Source organism: Anser cygnoides, chromosome 1 (assembly GCF_040182565.1).
Source record: "Anser cygnoides isolate HZ-2024a breed goose chromosome 1, Taihu_goose_T2T_genome, whole genome shotgun sequence".
NCBI classification, from domain to species: domain Eukaryota; kingdom Metazoa; phylum Chordata; class Aves; order Anseriformes; family Anatidae; genus Anser; species Anser cygnoides.
In genome coordinates, this window is record NC_089873.1 from 115813439 (window position 1) to 115829999 (window position 16561).

General features: G+C 39.7%; 1 protein-coding gene across 3 annotated transcripts in view; it reads right to left on the reverse strand.

Moving 5' to 3' along the window:
* Window positions 1-16561, reverse strand: part of ERG (ETS transcription factor ERG) — a 147302-nt gene that overhangs the window by 108069 nt on the left and 22672 nt on the right. For all 3 annotated transcript variants that reach the window (XM_048071472.2, XM_066978885.1, XM_066978869.1), the window contains exon 2: window positions 1140-1227. In XM_048071472.2, coding sequence (XP_047927429.1) covers window positions 1140-1178 — 39 coding nt within the window. In that variant the 5' untranslated portion in view covers window positions 1179-1227. The remainder of the gene's footprint in view (window positions 1-1139; window positions 1228-16561) is intronic.

Genomic DNA, 16561 nt, shown 5'->3' on the forward strand with positions numbered 1-16561 from the left:
TGTTGACTGGTGGATAGTGGCTAAATGAGAAGAAACTCCATAAAAGAAGCGGCAGAAAAAGTAGCTTCAAGGAAAGACAGACAGAGAAACAGAAAGGCAGATAGACAGAAAGAATAAAAGAAATCTTTTCATTCTCAGCTTGCTTAGAATGTCTGATCTATCCCTTTGATTACAGCAATCTCATTACACCAGCAGTACTTTGATGCAGCAGAGCCATGTGAATGATAAACGTGCAGTTTCATCATATTTTTGTATGTATATGTATTTATATGTATTTTATATGTATAAAAATATGGGTCAGCTGGATTTTCCCACCTAAGACACCGCTATATGAGTGTCTTTTTCCTTCTGGAAAAGAATTGCTGTTCAACTCTAGAAGCAGTCAGGCAACCATTTCCAAACAAAACCTCTAGACAATAAAATAGTAAAGCAGAGCTAGAGCATTTCCCTAACCAGCCAGTTTGTGAGGCTCAGGTGCTGTTTACAGGCAATACCCAGATATGTCTTATTCATAGCAGTATATCGACAGCTATGTCTAGCAGGTTCCTATTCTTCCATGACAGAAGGATAAAAAGAACATAGAACAATAGTAATACTAATAATATTAGTGAAGGAGTGAAAAACAATGCAATGCCTTCTGAAATGTAGCAAAACAATGCTGTTTTTAAGACTATAGCACAATCCCTTGTCCTTTGATTTACACAAAACCAGGCACTGAGTCTTTTCAAAGGGTTGTTTGTGTGGCTTTGACTTTTTGCATTATGTTTATTTTTCTTCTTCAGCAAATGTTTGCCACTGGTTTTCATGGAGCAGAACTGGGGACACAAATTCAGTATTTTGCAAGTAGGTGTTTTTTATCAAGCATAACAAATATTATAGGATGATCAAGGGCTTTTAGTCATAGAAAGATTTACCCTCAAAATATCCACATACTTCAGAACACATCAGAACAGGTGTCAGCAACAAAGAATGCATGACTGACTCATACAAATAACATACAAATATCAGGAAATAAAAGAGCCAGTGCTGTACAGTAGTACAATTTATAAATATACAAGAAGACCTGCATTACGTATACATATTCTTAAATTTTATCACTCTCATAACATCTGAGGACTCACAGTAAACAGGAAACTAACCTTGATGTGAGCTGCTGGATCTGGGACAGTCTGAATCATGTCCTTTAACAGGCCAACGTGTTTACCAGAAGCTCAGATTCCAAGGCAGCTGCATAACCAAAGAAACAAAAGTCATATGATTATATTTTAAAGGTTTATTTTCAATAGAAATCTCTTATCTTTTTATAGACATATAAGCACCTTTCCTTCCCCAGACTTCCTTGAAAATCAGTACAGCTGAAGCTCTAAGACAGTTCTATTTCTGTGTAGTCTGCAAGGATGTATTTCAGATAGGAGAAAACAGTCAGCCCTGAAAAACTCATGGAAAATTGGTCTTTATCTGTAACAGAGGATTTTCCTGAAATAAGAGCTCTGGGATGTGCTCTGCACTGCACAGCCCTATTAATCATCAGAGATATCAGGGATTTTCACAATCTCTTCTTCCCAATTTAGAAACATATACAGCAGGACTGGGACAGATCTGGGGCTGATATAAGCAAGTATCGTTTCACTGAAGTTGTGCCCATTTACAATAGCTGCAAATCTGGTCCAGCCACTCAATTAACAGCACTTCAGAGCATGGATCTTCTGGGATCCCTTATCCATGTCCAGTAATAAAGCACAAAGGGATTACGGCAGGCATGAGGCATTTCTCTACTTGTGCAGGGGGTGAGGAACCACTAAAACAATTTAAAATAATAAAAATATATAGTTTGAGTAATCTAAAGTACTGTTCGGTAGCTAGAACACCAATTAAGTGCTAATAAATTGGGATCAATAAGTCAGGAAACTAGAAAAAATATGGAAAAATGTAGGAACATGAATGTCATTTAAAGTAATCTTTTTCTCTGTTTCCCCTAGAAGCCTGGAAATTCCCATTTCTCGTGCAAGAGGCTTCTTTTTGCCCATGACTTTGAACTTCTTTCATCTTTTAAAGCGGTAAGGCATGATCAGAAAAAAAAATCTTCTGCTTCATCAGTATCATCTTTTTTATTTCATTATCTGTTCTCAGATCTACACGAATTTGCAGATCAAACTGCAGATAGGCTTTATCTATTTTTTCAGGCAAAAAGTTGATAGAGTGACTGACACCGAGTTGCAGTTTGCCCCAGAAAGTGTCCTCATGATTTAAGGAAACCATGTATAAACTATGGAATTACACATAGCAATTAGAGATACCTCCATTTAGATCTTAATGAATTTCCCCTTTGCTGCTTAAAGGATCCAGGTTTTTTCCCCTTCAAATCAATGAAAATCAAGTACTTAATTCTACAGCCTACTAGGGAAACCCCAACACATGCCAAATTCCCATTTCGATTGACCTTTCATACACTTTTTTCAGCTATTTATGGGTGATCAAATGGGATACTGATGTCACGACTTTCAGCGGAGATATACCTTTCCACAGAGCTTAAATGTCTTCAAAAGCAATAGACACTTGTTTTAGTAAAAGCTAACTTTCACCAGCAATGTTGTTCAGACTGAAGTCATATACATCAGCAGTGACATGCCTTTCAGTTCCCTTTTTCCCTTCCCTAGTAAATCCATGCCTGTCATGTTATTCATTGGATTTATGGGATTCATATTTTAAGCTTTCAAAACGTCATACATGGAATGTGGAAACTCCTACATTTCATTTAAACTGAACAGAAAAATATTTTGCACCCAGCACTTGATCATGTTTTCACAGTTCCTGTACTTTCACCGTGGCATTGCCATAAAGGTGCCTCACCACCAGCAAAGAATAAAGACAAAGCCTTCTGAGGAACTGTGCCACAGTTTATTTCTGTCCCTCGTGACTTTGTTCAGCCTACAAGGATGCACTGTGCCACTTGCCCCTACCCCATGTCTTGGCTGACCCAGGTTTCTGAAGAATGGTGGGCTGCGTGCCACCTCCCAGCAGCGCTGCACCACCTGCCCTTGGGCTTGTCCCCTGCTCCACTGGGTGCCATCTAGCATGGTGGCAAGGACAGGACATGCCAGACCACACCTCTCCCAGCCCACTTGCAGCTCCCAGCACAGCTGGGCTGGAAACACCTGAAGATACCACAGGGAGTTCTGCCTCTCCCCAGCTCTGGCTGCCTGGGTGGTTCGCCCGACAAGAGCATTGTTTTGCACTTAGCACGTGCTGAGCTTAGAGGTGTGGACTCTCTTCCAGAAATGCCCCGTGGCACTCTGGGGAGGGAAACAAGCTTTTCTTTCAGAGCTCAGATTTGCTTGGAGTTATTAGAAGGACCTGGGGTTTAGGAGAAGTCGCTTCTATGATGCCAGGTTTATGCATATCCCACCTTTCCCCCAATAAGATGGCTTCTTTATAGGAGAGGAGATGATGGAGAGCATTTGCAAGACAGTCGCCAACTCTGCACCACACAGTATGGGAATCAAAGACAAGCAAAAGTTAGCCACCATGAGTTGGAAAGATGCATATGCAACTGCTCTGGCCATTCGACTTTTTTCCCCATCCTGCTGCACAGCAGCGATCCCAAAAGGGGGAATTCTGCTTTAAGCTCAATCTTTGGCAGTGTATTCTTGTTTCTCTCCTGGACATTCATTCATGCCTACCCTATAGGGGGACATATTTTGCAAAAGGCGTGACTTCTGCCTTCTTACTTTTGCAAATCGTTGTTTAAAAAGCCGTGACAGTATTTCTTCCTTTTTCCAAACAGAAATATCATTTTAATTACTTCAGCTCCACCTTTACTGGCTGGAATTGGACGCTTCCAGACATCTGGTACTAACTTGCTGAACCAGATGGTATTTATTGCCAGAACCTCCTCCACCCCCACCCCAAATTTCATGCTGGTCATGTTTGTGCTTGACCGTCCGTCACAGGGCTTGCACGTGGCGGCAGATTTTGCTCTGCGTCCCCTGACTAGCATGGCTCTAATTTTAAGAGTCCAAATGACACCAAACCCAGTTTTAGGGAGACACCTCTGTCCAGCGGACTGAAACAGGGAAATCATAACATAAACTGAAAGCTAAGCACTTGCTTGAGTGCTTTCTTGCATTAGGGCTTAGCCTAGGAAGGATATTCATAGCCAAAGAGCAGGTTTTCCTGAAGACTCTGGCGTCACGAATCACTGTCATTTACTCTCCTCTGGACGTGTACATCCCATGACTGAAATGGAGGAAGGCCCCACAGCATCAGCCATGGTATGGTAGGAAAGAACCAGAGATCGGTGTGCTGGTGTTCGCACTGCACCCCAAGCAAGAGGGGACAGTGAGGCTCTCAGGTCTGTTGCCTTTCTGCGCATGCAACTTGTAGTTTAGGAGTGATGCTAACACATCAAAGGGGCGCAGAATTATGTACGGCTCTAGAGTTCGCCAGATGCGATTACATTGTTTTTCCTTTTTATAGTCATATCGAAAGGATTAGATTTTTTAATGTACAATATACTGCCAAAGTACTGGGAGGCTGAATGTCCTCTCTGTCTGGGGAGTGGCATACACCCTTCTCTCTTGGCTCTCCATGTTGGGGTTACCCCACCTCCTGCCAGGTACTTCCCTGCTTGCAGATGGGAACATAGGTCCTTTTCCTTATGATATTCAAAAAAAAAAAAAAAGAGCAGGTTAGGTTAACCTGGCCCAAAATATTTATCTGCAAAAGATTTAATGCTCAAAAGTAAAGCCACAGATTGTGTACAGCACCAGGTAACAAAGGACCATTTCATCCACAACAAGCAGCACAACCAGAATGCTGAGCAAGATTTGTGGTGCCATGAAAGCAAGGATGATATTAAATGGTTACCCTGGCACAGGCTGCACAAGAGAGAGCAGAGGCAAAGCTCCGCTTGGAGGACAACGTCTGTCTGACAAGACTCCTGTACCCATGCCTCTGAGGTGGCAAGGACCTGCACTTTACAATTCACACTTGTGTGAGTAAAAGACAGAGGGAAAGGCTATGCACAGCGCACAGCACTGGAAATTTGCACGCACACACACACACGTGCCGGCATGATGAATAATACTGAGTGGCATTGCAGAGAATTTCTACCGGCATGACTTTAGGATGTTTACCATTACTCACAGGAGGTGAATCCGTCAACAGCTATGCAGACTGTCCTGAGTGAGTGCCAGCAGGACTTTCATACCCTCCCCCCCACTGTCATGCAAGCTGTGCTTGTCACATATTTTATAAGAACTGATGTTTTTCAGCTGTTTGAGAATTTTTGCAATGTGCAACTCTATCCATTTCTGGATTGTTTTTTCAGGAAATCTCTCTCTGGGCATCTGGGTCCTACCAGCACTAGTGAGATAGCGCGTAAAAGAGAGAAAGACTGGGATATCCAAAAGGCATGTAAATTTGCATATCTCCTCATGGTGTTTAGAAATAGTGCAAGTTACTACTGCCTTACGTTAAAGCTTCCCTACTTAGTTAGGTGACTGACATACGTGTGCTTTTCAGCTTTTGTGGACACCTAAAATTGTCACAGTTATATTGTGAACTCTTGTAGAGCAAATCTGAGGCAAATTTAGGCTTGTTACACTTTAGGAACAGTGAACAGATCCAAGGAGCTCCAAGGACCAGAAACTGAAAACCAGTGTGAAGTCACTCTTAATAGTAGTATGAAGAGAAGAGGTGAAATCCTCATCCACTGAAATAAACTGTACTTTTGTGACTGTCTGAGACAGGCCAGAAGTTTACCCAGTTCAGTTCATATATGCAAAACTCAGGAGCAGAAGATTAATACAAGCATGCGGGGAGGGAAATGGCATGAGGAGCAAAACCCAGTCATATCTACTGAAGAAAAGCCCAGAACTGAAATCACAGGATGTTTACAATTCAGCAGTTGTAAACCAGGGCTATGATGAGCAGAATCTGTGAAATACAACTCTTCCAACCCAGGGACAATATTGACACTATTCTATTACATAGCAGAGCTGTATAACGGGCTTAAAGCTTTTGTGTTTAGCTTGTGGTTGAGTATAACCACTTCAATTTATTTTTGTTGCTTCGTTTGTTGCGATCTCTCTGCATTCTAACAACCTCAACAATAAAACCCCGTGGAAAGATCCTGCCACATTCAAGAAACGCTACTGTCAAGTCAATTCATCTGCAGACAGTACATATTCTCTGTTAGGATATGACTTCATGACTGCAGGTGGATACCATGAACCAAAAAAAAAATTAAAAAAAAAAATATGGGCAGTAAAGGACAAGAAAACTAAAATATGAAAATAGGAAAAGATGAGCCCGTCAGCCAGCATTTCTACAAATTTCCATACTTAACTAAAACTTTTTGTACTCATCCTGCCTTTGCAGGATTGCACACAATGGATGTGTTTGTGCACTGATGTGCTTAGCTGCAAGTGTGAACTGATGCTACCTGGAATTTACTGTTCCATTAGTAAGTTAGGATTAATAGATCCTAACCTGTGAATCTAATGCATATCTGTACTTATGAGTACATTAAATAAATAGTAATCTCTCTGAGAGATAATTTTCCAATTGTATCTTCTTAATTTTTTTTTTTAGATTTTTAGATAAAATGGCATTCTTTGTTTAAAAAATCAGTAGGGAAAAAAAAGCAGGGGGCAAAGGGGTTGGTTGGTTATTGGGTTTCAATTCTGGCAGCTAAAAGCCAAAAAATTTTTCATGTTTAAAAAACACCTTAAAATATTAATAAATAAATAAATAAATGTTACTTTTTATTTCCCCTCAAAATAAACACAACTCCTCCACCCAGCTCTCCTCCTGAAAAGCCACCTAAGAGTTGTGTTTACAACTAGCTCATGCCGATAAGTTCTCTCCCTCACACGGTACTAATGTTATTTCCCTCAGACAGGTCAGGGTACTGGTTGACCTGAAAGCAAATGGGATTCCTTTCAACATCACCAGCTCCCTGGTCCAGCGAATCGTGGCATCTCCAGAGACCCCAGGGTTGCGAGTGGCAGGGAGGGGAGACCCACGCCTGTCATCAGCAGCTGTGGGCTCTGAGTGAGTTAAGCTGACCATGAAACCACAAGCTGAATATTACCGTAAGCGAGTCAGTAACTGAAGAATGAACCACGTGTCACCACCTGTTTGTGAGGGCCCAGATGGCCAGGGTTTACAGTTAGCTCTGCACTAATAGCTGTAGTCCAGGTCCTTTGCATCTGTGGGTGGAAATGGATGCGTTATCTGAAGGCATATCTTTGCCATCTATATCTACGTCTGCCTCTCCTGGAGTTCATCGAAACTGAAGATGGATTTTGTTCTGGGATACAAAGCTCTTCTGCACACATTCCTGAGGAGTTAAACCATGAATTGGTAGTACAAGGAGTTAAGTTTCTCGTTATGAATGAACAGTGCTCTTTTTCTTGGAGAGGTCAGTCCACCTATGGGGAAAAGGCAGAGAATGGTCCCCCACTCCTTCGCTGTGAATGTGGAGCCTATGGAGAAGGCACATTTCTACACTACCACCCAAATATATCTGTACTGCTACTGCTTATCTTAAGTTTAATGCATGATCTCAGGGGAGGATACAGCCCTAAATTAGCTCATTTACAGTAGGAACTTTAGACTACAGCCAAAAATATTTGTTTTTATTAGCACTCCCTATATAGTACGCCTCTGACCAATAACTTGTTTTATTTATTTTTTGGCGAATTACCATGTTCTTATTCAAAGCCATAATGAGGATTATATATCAAAGTGGAATGCAGAGTAGCTATTCCTGAAACTCCCAACTGCGTATAAAAGAGTCTGGAATTCCCCAAACACTATCTCTTCAGTCCAGGCCACTTACAAATGTGGTTAACATGAATGAAGTAATATCTTCAGAAAGGAAGGAGACTTTTGAGTCACGTCTGACACATTTAACTGCATAAACCACTTTCCATAGCTCAAGGTTTTGACTGTCTATCATAATACCATGCAGGGGTGTTTGATAATGATTTCTCCCTGATGCTTATCCTGTTACAGGATACTTACACACATGCACAGGATACCATGGGGACAGCAGCAAATGAATTCAAGACTTTATACTCTCCAAGTGGAAAACCACAGAGTTCACCAGAAAAGTTGCCAGATCAAGTCAAATTCCTGTTTGATACACTTTGTTGCCTTTCAGTTTCATGCTAGAGCTGTCCTGTCAGATTTCTGTGTTTAACTACTCAATCTCAACACAACTCCATGCTTAGCTGAAGATGTCCACAAGTCACCTCCACAAGAACAAGACCCACAGCCACAAAGTAACCACCACACAATTTCTGTCTGCAGGTTATAATTATGGACCTTAGTGCTCTACAGAAATACGACTTTCAAACGAAAAATAGAGCACTGTACAAAAGCCAGATGACATCAGAAGAGATATATAGTGACAAACAGTAACTTCTAATTTACATTCATTCCACTGTTAGGACCCAGGTCTGTTTCAAACATCTCAACCAACGCTCCACTTAAAATTACAGCTGTGGAAAGATATACACACTGTTATCAAATGAATTAATGAGAAATTATTTTGAGGCTGAGTCACAAGCTAAGTAAAACTAATATCTTCTGTGAAAAGATAAAACAAAATGAGTGTGCTTTAGAAAGTGAAATGACAAGATCCAGCTCAATAAGAACAAATTACAGAGCAATCCCCTGTGGTGCATGTTACCAGTTCCTTAAAGCTTTCCTTGGCTTCTGCCTCTTGCATTTCAAGGGTATTTGTTTGGGAAAGATTTGAGCATGATGGCATTCCGCATACAGTTCTGGTACCTTGATTTTCCAGGTCAGAAGTGGCTGTGTGAAACTGAAGGGCAGATGATGTACATGAGATTAGCCTGGATGCTCTAGCTGCCTTCTAGTTGTCAGATACCTATGCCTCTATTTTCCTTTTGTTCACAGATCTATTTCTAATAAGCCCATGGAAAGTGCTAGGTAAGAATCAATCTGTTTGGCACTGCACACAGTGTTCAGATGACATTAATTTTTTAACCATACTTAGGTATTTGGTACAAACTGATGGCATATACATAATAAGCAGAAAACAACAGTATTTCTCAAAGTCATAGGGAATTTTGTGAACACCTCACAGACCTTTTGAGGATAGCTATTTGATTAAATTTGCATAATGAGAAATGACATACACCATGCACTTTCAATAATTACAGAGTATATTAAAGGTGTGCATTATTTGCTGCACATTATTCACACAGTTCTGCCAAACCTACAATCACCCTGAATTGCTACAGTTAAAAACAATATCTAAAATCTGAAGAATATAAAATAAGATATATGGGAGAAATAAAGTGTAATGCCACTTAGCTTGGAAATATATGAGCGAGAAATAAAAAATAGTTAATGCTTTCTCTGTTTTCCATAAATTTCCTCGGTTGTCATATTCAAGAAATGTATATGCTGTTCAGGAACAGAATGTACTGGCACAGAATCCTTTGCATGAAAGTATTCACTTTGGGGATGCAAGAAATGTTTCAGTAATCTGCACTGGAAAGTTGTCCTCCCTTTTCTTCCCTTAGATTTCTGGGGGATACTTCTTGTTCTAATGAGTAGTACCACTGTTTTAATAAACAGTATTGTTTTGCTGTTCTTTCCTATGTGTATGCACTCGCTCTTGTTGGTCCAGGGTTATGCAAACAGGAGAGGCACTTTTGTGTGCTGGGGAATTTACCCTGGACACCTTCTTTGAAGCTCTCACAGAGCATCAGTGGGAAGAAATTTCTGTAGCTGCCCAGTCCCTACCTGTACATCCCAGTCATGACCTAACTACCCACTCCTGCTGTGGCACCTCCCTGCAATGCTCTCTGTGCTGAATTTGTGCCATTCATGGGTGGGAGCCATAAATCCCGGACAGATTCCCTCAGAGGAGTGATGGGCCTTGAGGGACAGCAAAGATTGTATCAAGCCCTAAATCAAGCTCGACAGAACTTTTCTGAGGCAAATCAAACCAAGAGCAGGCCACTCACTGAAGTATTGTCAATCCCCATCACGGAGAACATTCACATAGAATCATAGAAACATGGAATGTTACAGATTTGGGCACATGCAAGCAATTTATTGTTTTATGGATTTAAGGTGTTCCAGGGAGAATGAAAAATGGCCCTCTATGTGGAAATTTTCCAGAAGAAGCTCAGACCTAGCCATGGACTGAAAGGGAAACAACACTGGACCAAGCAGTAGGATGAGGTGTCTGAAGCATGTTTCTCCAGCACAGCTTTATTTTCAGAGACATTCATGCCTGTTTCACTTCTACAGCCATGTACAGACATACTCAGCAAAAGCAAAATAGGGGGATCAATTTATGGGATATCAGCAGCAGAGGGAATGGATAAATCCTCAGCGAAGGGATAAGCAAAACATGACAGAGAGGGTGATGGAGAAGCGTGGATGACTCTTGATAATCCCCTGCAAGATTTCTACATTTTTGAATCCCCACCCTGAGAATGGAAAAGTGGCTTCACTGGGAACAACATTAACCCAAATAACATGACTGGCAACACCATTTTTTTCTTAAACTATTCTTAAGAAGACAAAGTGCAAATACATGCCATGATGATTCTTTAGCATATTAGTAAATTATGCCAGCTTCCAGAAGAAATGGTCGTTAGACTAGAGAACAAAACTATGCAGAGTGTTTGAAATTCTTCAGACCAATTTTTCTTTATGTTTCTAAATGCTTTTTACTCCTCTTATACGTCCTTGCCATAAAATCTTTTTTTTTTCTTTTTTTCTTCTTTTTTTTTTTCTATTGGTTTAATTTCTCTTTTTACTTGTGGCACTTTTATTTCAGATGTTGGAAAGTAAAAATAAAAATTGGAACAGCTGTATAAACATGAAGTATTTAAGAAAGAAAGTGACTTTCAATGAGTGTTGACCTGCTTTGCAAGAAGTGCTTCAAAAGTATGTATCAGAAAGACTGGCACTCCTGCTCGAATTTGAATCTTGCTTTATCAATAAAAATATTAATGCACTATAAAAATGGAAATATTATATATCCTTAGTAAGAAAGTACTTTCAAAGGGTATGTCATCTTTAATAATGCTTTGATTTATGGCCTTCACAGCTTTGTTTTTATTTTTATTTCAAATTTATTTGAAGAATGTCTATAAATGGCTAATATTGACTGAATGTATAAATTTAGTCTCATTTTTTCAGCATCTGGATTTTGAAGTATTTTGTTAGATGAAACATCAACTTGGCACTTGTGAAACTGTAATGTCTAAAGTTAAGTGCTTAGAAAAATAATGTTTTGTGGATTTAAATGTATTTCCTAATAGTGCGTGTAAAGCTATAGCATGAAATTTACAACACAATGTGGAACCTGTACCAAGCAAAGATACAAGCTTGACTCAGAAATGTGAAGAAAGATATTTCACATGGAAAAGACATTCATTAACCTCAGCTGAAAACTCCTAGTATGTTTATTTCTCTACACTGCACAGGAAATGTTTATATCCCACCTCATACACTATTTTAAAACAGAGTGAAGATGAATATATTTAGCTCACTGAGTCTGATTTCATAGCAGGCAAAAAGCGCAGCAGAAGCAGTGCATGGAGTTTTGCATTTGGCTAAGTTAAAAATCACAATATGTTTTACGTACAGCTGGAGAAGAAAAGTGATCACAGGGTTAAGGCAGGTTTAGCTCACTCCTGCGTGCTTTTCCAGCAGAACTTCGGAAGGCCCCAGCATGGCAAAGAGTTACAGATGCAACCAACCACCTCTGCACTTTGGAAGCAGTTCTTCCAGAGCAAATGGGACTGCTCTCAATGTATAAAGACATGAATATGCCTTTGGAAGGATAAGGCTACAGTTATCTTCTCGCTTAGGATTGATTCAAAATCAGAACTTAATAGAAGAAATGTGGCTTACAGTCCAGACTTTCAGTAGATGTAATAGGAAGTTTGGGAATGGAATACAGGAGGGTTTTCTTAAGCAGAGGGGCCCTTTATATTTAGTTATTCTGTAATTAGTTGTTTTTTATTGACATAAGGCATACAGATGGGCCTATACATTGCTATAGAAATACGGCCAAAGTTTATTATCTTATTACATTTATTGCTGTGCCTTCCATCAAAACGGTTCACAAAAGCACTTAACTAGCACAGGACCCAATCCCATTTATGTTCAAGTAAACAGCAAAACTACCACAGATTTCAGCCATGTAGAATCAGACTCCAACTGCTATGTGGGCACACACGTTTCACCCACTTATGAAGGGGTTTGTGCCTGAAGGAAGTACCAACTTTGAATGGAGAACACGGCTGCAGAAGTAGTTTGTTCCCAGAACTGGCAGAAACACATTGCAATTATAAAGGAGAAATTCAGATTGTCTCAGGAAGCCTGAATAATATCTTCCCCCTATGTAAATGGTAAGTTCAGGACCTGTAATACTCAGGTATTTAAGAGCTGGCCCATTCACAATCCCCCAGACAATACCGGTATCCTCAGTACAGCTGAAGTAGTCATATGGTTCTTGTGCTTCTAGCATTTCAACAGCTCATGGTCCTTGAAGGAGAAAATGGAAATATACGTAGGGAGATATATGTCTAACATAAAATAGTCCCAATGCATTAATAAGTACTTGGGCTGCTCTACATTGGTGAAAAACCTGTTGAGGATGGTGTCTGTTGTACTTGAGCCTGCAGGGATCAGGCTCACTGGACTGGCAGCTGACATGGAAGCTGTGCATTCAGATTACCTTGTTAATATGGAGATCTGTAGAAATTCAATGCTAGGTGAAAGCAATTAAGAGGTAAATTCATGTAAGTGTAGTAAATTGATGTAGCCAAACTGCTTCTGCTACCTGAATTCATTTCTTTAAAACTAGTAGTCAACACACAACACCAAATTGCTTGTAGACACAACTCAGGTGACCTACTAAGTCTCACAGGACTTTCATCACAGGAATTTAACGCAGACTGCGTGTACCCCATGTTGGCCATCCACTCTTTCTTTTGGTTCAGACATATGTTAGGACCTCTTGTAACAAAAGACCTAACTCGAAACTGTTTAGCTCACAAGAAAACGTTCCTTCAATATTTTTATAATCTAAAATTTTTCTTTGTTCTCTCCTTTCAAAGCAACTGATCCCATCTCAGAATCTCCTGCTAAATAATGATGAGAAATAGACACATAAAAAAAGTGAGATTTTGATTATTCAAATCTAATTGTAGAGTCCAAGTTTAGAATACACTTTTTACGTACCTCTTCACATTTTTTTCCTCAGGGGTGCAGCCTTAAGCAAGACCCATTAGCATTTTTTAATGCAACAAATAATTCCCTTTCATTTTTTCCTGCGCTGCAAATTTCCTCAGCTCCCATTATGCCTAACAACTGCTTACATTTTTTTTGCAGTGTTTATGTCCAAAATATTCCTCATTTCAAAGTCTCATTCCCATTCCTATGCTCAACAAGAATTGACAAATGTTTTGTCTAGAAATTATTCAAACTTTCGGAAGAAAAGCAGCAGTTTTTCTTACGAAACCCTGCTGACTATTCTGTGCTGATTCTGACCAATTCCAGTAACAATCAACAGTGCTGATGGCAATTTGAGCATATGGCTTTTGTGTCAGCTACTAAGATGCTGTCAATCTAACTGGCCCATCTGTTGGGACACCAAACACAGCATTGTCCTGGGGTCTCCCACATGGTGAACTCCAGATCCAGCACGGAGATCTAGCAAAGGAGAACTAATCCAGATGGCAAAACAGCTGTGGTGTTGAACTGTGACCCTTAAACCGCTTCCTGGTTGACAGGAACTTAGTTACAGTGTAGGCCAACTTTTACCTCTGGATCTTCATTTGCCCCTTAAAAAAATCCTTTCTTCTCCTTTCCCATGGAAGCACCCCTACAAGATATCACATCTGTGTTGCTGCCACACAGAGTTAATCTCCCAACTCTAGAGCACACAAGGTAATCCCACCTCATGTTGGGACAAGATGCTGTACATAGCAATGCCTCCTGACTCTACCATATACTTTCTGCAGCATCTCCATGTTTATGTGGTGGACCATGCATGAGCTCTGAGGCACGAGAATCACAGAACAAATGAGGCTGGATGGAGGTGACACATTTCGCCTAAATTCATGCTCAAAGCCAATTACAGCAGGTTGCTCAGGGTCTTGTCCTGTCAAGCTCTGAATATCTCCCAAACCCGAATTACACTACTGCTCTAGCCATCTGTTTCAGTGTGTGGCAACTCTCAGGGTGATTTTTTTCCATTTTTCTGGTCACAATTTCCACTATTGCAGCTTACAACTGTTGTCTCTTGGCCTTTGCTATATACCTCTGAGAAGAGTATGTATGTGTCTTCTTGGCATTTCGCCACTGGGTAGCTGAAGACCACCATGATATTTTTTTCTATTCTGCAAACTTTGGACCTTTTTCATTCAATCTTTTTATCTTTTGCTCAGTGCTGCATAGCCACTGACTTGCTGTGTCACAACAAATGTATTATCATAGCTTTAGTAAGAATTCTAAACCCCATAACAGCTTGAAAATTTGTACCAAAAATGTTCTTTTTTTTTTCCAATTTGTATTCTATGAAATCATTAGCCATTAGTAAAAGCTGTATATTTCAGAATTAACTTTTTTTTTTCTGAACATGGTAGCATGTAGATTCAGATTTATTTTTTTTTCTGAAACGTCAGTCTTTCATTTCTTTAAATTAATGTACTCCTAAGAGAAAAAAAAAATAATTAAAAAAAAATAAAAATCTGGAAGTTCAAAGAATTTAACTGAATGATGCAAAATATTTCCTTTAAATCTAGATCCCATTCCTTCCACTTTTTTATATGCCAGGTGTGTATAAATGTCAAATACCAGGTCTAGAACAGCCATGACTTTGTTTTTTCAGTAGAATTGAAAAATTAAATTACTGTTCTTTCCACCCCAAGCTTTGACTCATCGTTGTTCAACCTGCTAATGAATATAGTTAGGATGAAAAAGAAACAAAGCTGTATTGTCACTTCCACGTTCTTTGATGCTTGGTGTTGTAGTATGCCATAATTTTTGAACTTGGAATTTTACTTTTAGAATATTTGCAAGACTGGTTGTATAATATTTGTGTGCTTCATATTCGTGTACCTCAGACCTAACAAAGGAAACCCCTGAGTAGCTAATGGACTCGATCTCTAGCAGGAACTACAAAAGATCAAAAGCTCAGATCCTGCTCAGATCCTATTCATATCAGTGGGTTTCAAATCTGCCTCAAACTAGTATGTCTGGAAGACATAGCACTCTGAGATTGATCAATACACCAAAAGGAGGGGAAAAAATAAAAAATAAAATAAAATTCCATCACCTTAGAAAGACATGTGACAGGCAAAGCTAACTAAGATGGTGTTAGTCATTGGTATGATATTCTTTATAGCATACAGAAGTTGTATGTATTGCATAAGGACTCAGTGGTACATATGAATTAGCTGTAATTAGAATTGGTGTTTTGAGTGCCAAATGACTTCAAAATGACTCAGGATTTTCTCCAGACAGTATCACAACACCAAACATCCTACAAAAATAAATCTATCTTTCCTCAAGTAACTGGTGCCAACATCTTTTTTACTCTCCTTGCCGAAAGGCAGGAGAAGAAAAGAGCTTGTATTTTCAGAAGGGTACAAAGTGCAATGATTTGAGAGTCTTCTCCCCAATTCTGAGATCTGTGGGGCAGTAAGGGACCCACATACTGTGATGTCACAGATCCTGTTTTTACCTTCAATGAAAAAATAACAACATGCTCCAGATACCTTCTCTTTTCCTCTGGCTACATATCATAGTCCTGACGGAGTATAATGGAGACAAAAAGCCCTCCACAGGGGTTCAGCTAAGCTCAGAGTAAGCAGGGCAAAGTGGTCAAGGGGTAGGGAACAATTAGGCCTATTTTATATTTGTGAAACAATTAGTCATAATTAGGCCAGTTTCACATTTGGAAAGGGGGAATAGCTTTAATTAGAGTGGAATTATGTCCCTTTGACAGACTTCAGAGGAAACTCTAATGGCAGGATGCAAACTATAAAGCCTGCCAGGCTTTTACAGCATTTAATAGCTTATGGAGCATATTGTGAGTATACAGTCCTTTCAGTATGTATAACAACCATCTGCAACAAAACCCCATGTCTCTGCTAGGATCAGAGTTACTAAAAAGGGGGAAAAAAAGAATTTTAAAACAGCCACCAAATCCTCAGCTTGGCTCAAGCGTCTTCATCGCTATATTTGGGCAGCTTCTAGCCCTAATCTAGAAACTTTTTTTTAACTGTGAAGTTCTTACCACAGAATATAAAGGAAACATGAAGTGCCATGTAAGGAGATAAATGCTTCATGTCTAGCTACAAAGTATACTCTTTCATCTCAGTCATACTTTTGTTTAGCTATTAACTAGAGGACTGGTCTGCATACGAACTTGTATTAAAATAAGTCGATTGAATTTAATTGATGCCTTCTGTTACTCACTCTGGGGCTTAAAATGGGCACTGGTCTCAACACAGAAGTTTCTTGGGAGCTGAAACTGTTCTGCAGC